The 6386-nt window shown below is 32.3% G+C and overlaps 1 protein-coding gene across 2 annotated transcripts in view; it reads right to left on the bottom strand.

Moving 5' to 3' along the window:
* Positions 1 to 9: 9 nt before the first annotated feature.
* Positions 10 to 6386, bottom strand: part of LOC117118260 (tyrosine-protein kinase Shark-like) — a 22097-nt gene continuing 15720 nt past the window's right edge. Inside the window, exons 16-21 of one of the 2 annotated variants that reach the window (XM_033262808.1) lie at positions 5943 to 6106; positions 5355 to 5462; positions 4815 to 4926; positions 4108 to 4201; positions 2825 to 2924; positions 10 to 1306 (exon numbers count right to left, since the gene is read on the bottom strand). In XM_033262808.1, the coding sequence (XP_033118699.1) occupies positions 1217 to 1306; positions 2825 to 2924; positions 4108 to 4201; positions 4815 to 4926; positions 5355 to 5462; positions 5943 to 6106 (668 nt within the window). In that variant the 3' untranslated portion in view covers positions 10 to 1216. The remainder of the gene's footprint in view (positions 1307 to 2824; positions 2925 to 4107; positions 4202 to 4814; positions 4927 to 5354; positions 5463 to 5942; positions 6107 to 6386) is intronic. The other variant, XM_033262809.1, reaches the window with a different exon arrangement.

Genomic DNA, 6386 nt, shown 5'->3' with positions numbered 1-6386 from the left:
TAATAATAATAATAATAATAATAAATAATAATAATATATAAAACGCTTACTACACAGAAATATAAGCACTAGAGTTTATTAGGCCAAAAATCAACACCTATGATAAATGTGTACATCCATACACGAAAATTGGTTTACTTAAAATACAATTAACTGCCAAATATCTTTACTTCAAATATACGTCTTTATATGCGATTGAAAAATATGTGAACGCGACTTCAACGCATTGATATTTAGCCTTGTAAAATTGTTCGAAAATAAATAGATTATTTTGTAAAACATGTAGATTTCGTCTCAAAGAATTTCATCTGCTTCAATAGTATAGTAGGAAAATTATCTGTTTTAATAAACCACTTAGTTGCTTACCTGAGCAACGGTTTCAGCAACTGTTTCGGTCATTTTCTTCAGACTAATGACCCCTTGGATGGATCGGGTCATTCAAGCTTCTCTAACACAGTTCTGAATGGTTTTATTCATACCAGCATAAATAAATATTTAAATACACAAATGTCTATGCTGCAGTTGAAAATCTTTACGTTTCGTTAAAATGAACAATTTAGTTTTTAAATTGATTTTCTTTGTGGTAATGTTGCATGCAGGAAAAATACCTATTTAATTGTTGTAATAACAACACTTGAGTATTCTGTTCATTTAATAATTATGAGGTAAATAATCTTACACGAGCGAGTGAACCTAACATATGCTTACATATCATTATTTGTGTATTAGGAATGCACGATAATATCAATAATTTGAATATTAACACAGTGAATAACACATAATCTTAATAAAATTATCAAACGCATCGAAACGAGCGTTTTCGTTTGCAAGTCGGGAGTGCAGCTAACCGTAAGAATGTACATTTGTTTTTAAAAGGAAAACAGCAGGAAATGCCCACAAAAATCTTACGACTGTAGATTAAAGAAGATTCTAGAGTTTTCTAAGTGCGTCCTTTTCAATAAATAGGTTATACTATATGACATTAGTACACTTGTCATTGTCAGCAATTGTTACACGTCATGCACTGTTCTTTATTACATGTTGTAACTACATTCATTTTAAACCTGTACAGAATAATAATTGTCTGAAAATAATATAAATATATACAATTATTCGTATATTTCTTTTGTTCATGAAACATTTGCTCTAATTTACAAATAGTATGATCTTTAAATTTAAATATTTAAACTTCACAAGTTCACAAGTTGATTTACATTTAAAATGCAACAGACCCTGGTGTGTGAGGGCGCAAGTCATCCATATCAACACAGTGCTTGGGGTCAAAATCTTTAACATGAACGTGTTCCTGAAAATAAAATAAAATTTAAATGTACAATTATCCATGAAATACATCTTAACTGAACGACAAGCGTAAGATATGTTAATTATTTGGTGTGTGAATGAAATCAAAATTAAATGCATAAAACAAACAGCTTCTTGTTATGGCAAACAAACGTTTTATTTTTATATTTAAATAATAAAGTTAAATAATAAAATAAGTTAATTGTCTAGTTGGTTGACTTCCAATTGTATTGTCATGGGTACAAATCCAAAGAAATGATAGTATAACACATGTTCCAATGTACGGTAAGTTGTTTGTGAATGAAATGTGAACATTCATGATTAATCGAAGAGGATTTTATCCATAAAACATCGATATTTGTGTCATAAAATTGGTAAACACGTGTCCAAAACAAAGCAAGAATATTATTCACGTGACCAGCACTACAACAATATGGATTTCCAGAGGGAGGTATTAATCGAACCAAATGTGGACCAGGTTATATACAGGAAATGGGTTGTCTATTTGTCTTGTGTTTTGACGGAGCAGGATGTGAAATGATTAACATCTGTGTAGTTCAGATATATCTATTTTGTTTCTTCATCGTTTCTTCGAAAACATCTTTTTCACCGGTATGGAGAAGGTTTTGTGGATATTGAAAGGAAGTGACGAGAATTGGATAAATATTTTTGAGGCAGATGTACATGGAGAGGTGGCTGTGTACTCACGTGACTTTACTTAGTAAAGAACAATAGTAATTATAAACATGTACATTGACGAAAAATAAAAAATATGTTAGTTAAGAGTGCATCTGTGTGGTGTAGATATTGTTTTGCACTGTCATCATAAAAAGGTAAACTTTCAATATTTTAATGGGTCATAAATGGGTGTTCAGTGGGAGCAAATTGTCTCCAGGGCATCGTGTTGCCTCGTGCAGGTAGGCCTAAGGCATGGCATTAAACATGTGACTGGAAGCATTGTCTTGTGTTTTGACGGAGCAGGATGTGAAATGATTAACATCTGTGTAGTTCAGATATATCTATTTTGTTTCTTCATCGTTTCTTCGAAAACATCTTTTTCACCGGTATGGAGAAGGTTTTGTGGATATTGAAAGGAAGTGACGAGAATTGGATAAATATTTTTAAGGCAGATGTACATGGAGAGGTGGCTGTGTACTCACGTGACTTTACTTAGTAAAGAACAATAGTAATTATAAACATGTACATTGACGAAAAATAAAAAATATGTTAGTTAAGAGTGCATCTGTGTGGTGTAGATATTGTTTTGCACTGTCATCATAAAAAGGTAAACTTTCAATACATGTGACTGGAAGCAACATAAAGCCCACTTTAGACGAAGCCTTTTGTATTAAAAGGGCAATAAAGGTTTGACTAGTGACCTGACATTGAGCTGCAAATTGAAATTTTAAAAGACAATGGTTAAATAGAAAGTTATTTTCTTTATTTTTCTTAAAGTTATTTTCCTGAAGCATGGTTCAGAGCCACAATAATATACTTTTGCATTAGCGCTTGTATTACTTACTACTCCTTCTGCATTCATCTTCCAGAGCATTGAGGCAAGAGCCTTGAATGACGGTCTTTTACTGGGATCTTCATTCCAGCAGTACATCATCACATTGTACCTTATTAGAACAAATAATTAATAACACAATGATATGCAAAAATACTGAGGATAATGTTTTTGTAAGTCTAATAGTTTATTACTCCAGCTCTACTTTTTATATAATTAAATTCGATCGAATCATTATTGCTGAGCAGATATTAAGGATACCAGATTATTAAATTTAAAATTCAAAAGAACAATATATTCTTAATTTCTACAGATTCAAAAAAAAAAAATATCGACAGGCAATTGATATTAGGCTTGCATTTTGTGATAAATAAAAGGCGGTAAAGTCGTGGGAAAATTCTGGCTGACAGTTAAAAACTATTCCAGGACAGGTAATAGAAAATGAAAGCATTATGCTGTGTATTAAACAGCCGTCATCCAGTTGGACTGTTTAACCTTATGAGCATGCGCTCATCTTAAACTGACTGCTTACTTTCTGTTGCGCAGTCGCAAACTGTGTGACTCACAAGGGAAGATCTAAAGAGTTTTTACTATGTTTCATATAGTGACATGCAGTCAACACGTGCCTGGCCTTGTGGGGGTTTATATTGACACCAGCAGCTGATGTACATGGTACAGGTGCAGTAGTGGGGCCCGCGAGACATCCATACACAGGAGTTGATGATTTTTATATTAGTGATTTCTAAGGCAGCTTGTTTTTCCATGTATTGATAGTTAGATGAAAATACAATTATTGTATTTCTGATAACGTTTGTGAATCAATGAAAATATGATTTGTCATTGTCATTGCTGATTTCACTTTAAGATATAATATAGTTACGCCAAGGAAATAGCTTGAGGGTTTTTGTTGATAATATTTCTTAGTCGTCTATTAGAAAGCTTTGGTTAAACAATAGACAGCTATTATATATTTTTTCTAATATTGCACAAATATCATTAATTTACACTTTAAATACATATACTTTATTATATCGATAGAGATCTGCGTTGTTTATCTTAATTTAAACACTGCATACGTTCCTGTAATTACATCATACAATGAGCGGACAAAAACAACTGAAAATATTCATGAACACGAAGCTCAAGTCTTCATGTAAGCTAGTAGCGATTCAATAGAAACGACTAGTACTCAATAGCCTAAGTAAGTACATATAAATAATTTAAATCTGATTTAGAACTGTGAAAGAGAAGGCCAAAGTTTCAGATTAGTAGCATCTTCAAGATAAAATACTTACAGTTCCTTTGAACAATACGGCTGTGGCATGCGGTATCCAATTTTAATGCGAGATTTGATCTCCCTTCCAGACATATCTGGGTACGGTGTCGAGCCTATGTGAACAAAAACATTGGTATAATTAAATGGGAGTCCTGTTATATAATCAGAACTAAATTAATTTTAACATTTTGACAATATTGAATGAATCAGTTGTAAAACGATTGTGTAGAAGAGCATTAGTATAGGAAAACCTACCGGTATGTGAATATTATGATGTTGATCCATATCCTATATCATGTTATTAATATAATCATAAGATAACAATTTGTGTATACGAATTTATTCAGATACGTTTGCCTGAATATTATGGATGCACAACAGAAAAACACTGGTTCTGCTGCCTGAAAGAGGTTACTATTCCTTCACAATGGCATCATTATTATTTTTTTTAAAATCTAATTTGTAGGCTTTTATTAAATACACAGATAATATGATGTGTTTAGATATTTATTCATTTAATTGATCTTTTGTTTTACAGTGTGGTGACACTGTTCACTGATTCACCATTTGCTTGAGATTGCATTGAGTTAAAGCCTGACAGGTGGTGGTAAAAGTTGATACAGACGACAGGCAGACGTTTTGTGACGTCAGTACCACATAACTTTGTATGGAAAATCTGATAAAACCAGTGATATCAAGTAAATAGTAAAGTGAATGTTTACATACCGAAATTAACAATCTCCCAGAGAAGAACACCGAATGACCAAACATCACTCTGCGCAGTTTGAACGCTTGCGTATATAGATTCTGGACTCATCCACCTTAAACCAAGACGTCCCTTGGTGAAGAAGGAGGTAAAAAAATGTTTAGTTATTATGTTTTTTTGTGTTTATATATTTTTCATTAAGAAAATACTTGCTTTTTAATCTCAATAGACCTACTCTGGGTTATAATCCTGCGACACCTAATAGACATTTCGACTTTCTAAAAACAACATGAGATTTGGGTTATAGAGGATCATATTTTTTTGATAATTATTTAAGATTTTTCCGATTATCAGCTGACCATCTGAGGTAAGCTAGACATGTATTTATAAAGATTATGGTTTAAAATAATTAAAGAACGTCTAGTAGTTTATTCAATTTGTAATTCGATACTAATTATTGACGACAAGTTGTAACAAAACAGACGTTGAAATTACAGTACATATTTCACTTGGTGAATTATTACTTTAGATAAAAGTTTAGCTGAAGCATTGAAACTTACATCAGCAACATTCTCAACAACGTTCCGTACACGAGCAACATTCGACACTTTGCAGATCATTCTGTCTCCGAGCAACACATTTCCAGTAGTCAATTCTCCATGGCTGATCTTTTTTATTAGATATCAAAAATATATCAATAAAATTGAAAAAAATATCAATATAGATGCTCTATTATCTATCACTACATGCTAGTATTTCTTAGAAGTGTAACTTTTCGAAGAGGCTTATATAATATTCTACATGCAGGTATAGATTCTTTTTGAACCTACACACAATTTTACGGTTATAGTAATAAAGTATAATCAATATTAATGTTTTTTTTAATTAACAATTTTGTTATAACTTGCATAATTTGTTTTTGTGGGTTCATGTATAATCCTACTTATTAACATTTTTTTTTATATATCTTATTGTTTGTGACTTTTAATCTTAGCAAATGTCTAATACTGTACTTTTTCATATCGGGAAGATGCATAATTAATTCCTGTTCCTTGGTAGAGGTCAATTTATATTACATGTTAATTACAACCGATGTTTTAAATAGGCAGATGACACTTATTGGCTAAATTAATTCCGACAGAAAGTACCTTATTTTGGTGAAGATATGTCATCCCTTTAGCGATCTGCACAGCGAAGTTCATTAAGTTCTTCGACATTGGTGGTTTAGCGCCTGGTGTATGTGGCCGGTTGCGTCTCAGGAAGTTCTGTAGTTCACCCTTGGGGGCGTACTCCAGTACCATGTATAGAGGATCTGTCAATCAAATATTTTTTTATATAAGAAATATTTCAACCATATGTCGGACAAAAATAATTTAATTTGTAAATATTGATTGAGGGTTGTTGTTAAATCCATAACACCATTGCTAAATACGTCTCAGATGTGCCCAGTGTGAAGACATATGTGAATAGTCACGTGTCTTTACCTTATAAATTTTCAAGACGGCTGAATGTAATACCTTTTAACACTCAATTGATACTAGATAGAAGCTTCTGCCGTTTCAGCCACGTCAGTGGTGGCGCCAGGGGGGGGG

The sequence above is a fragment of the Anneissia japonica genome, unplaced genomic scaffold, assembly GCF_011630105.1.
Source record: "Anneissia japonica isolate Jap-2015-1 unplaced genomic scaffold, ASM1163010v1 scaffold288059_len961885_cov194, whole genome shotgun sequence".
Taxonomy (NCBI): Eukaryota; Metazoa; Echinodermata; class Crinoidea; order Comatulida; family Comatulidae; genus Anneissia; species Anneissia japonica.
The sequence above is the reverse complement of the archived record's forward strand: the minus strand, read 5'-3'. Positions and strand labels throughout refer to the sequence as shown.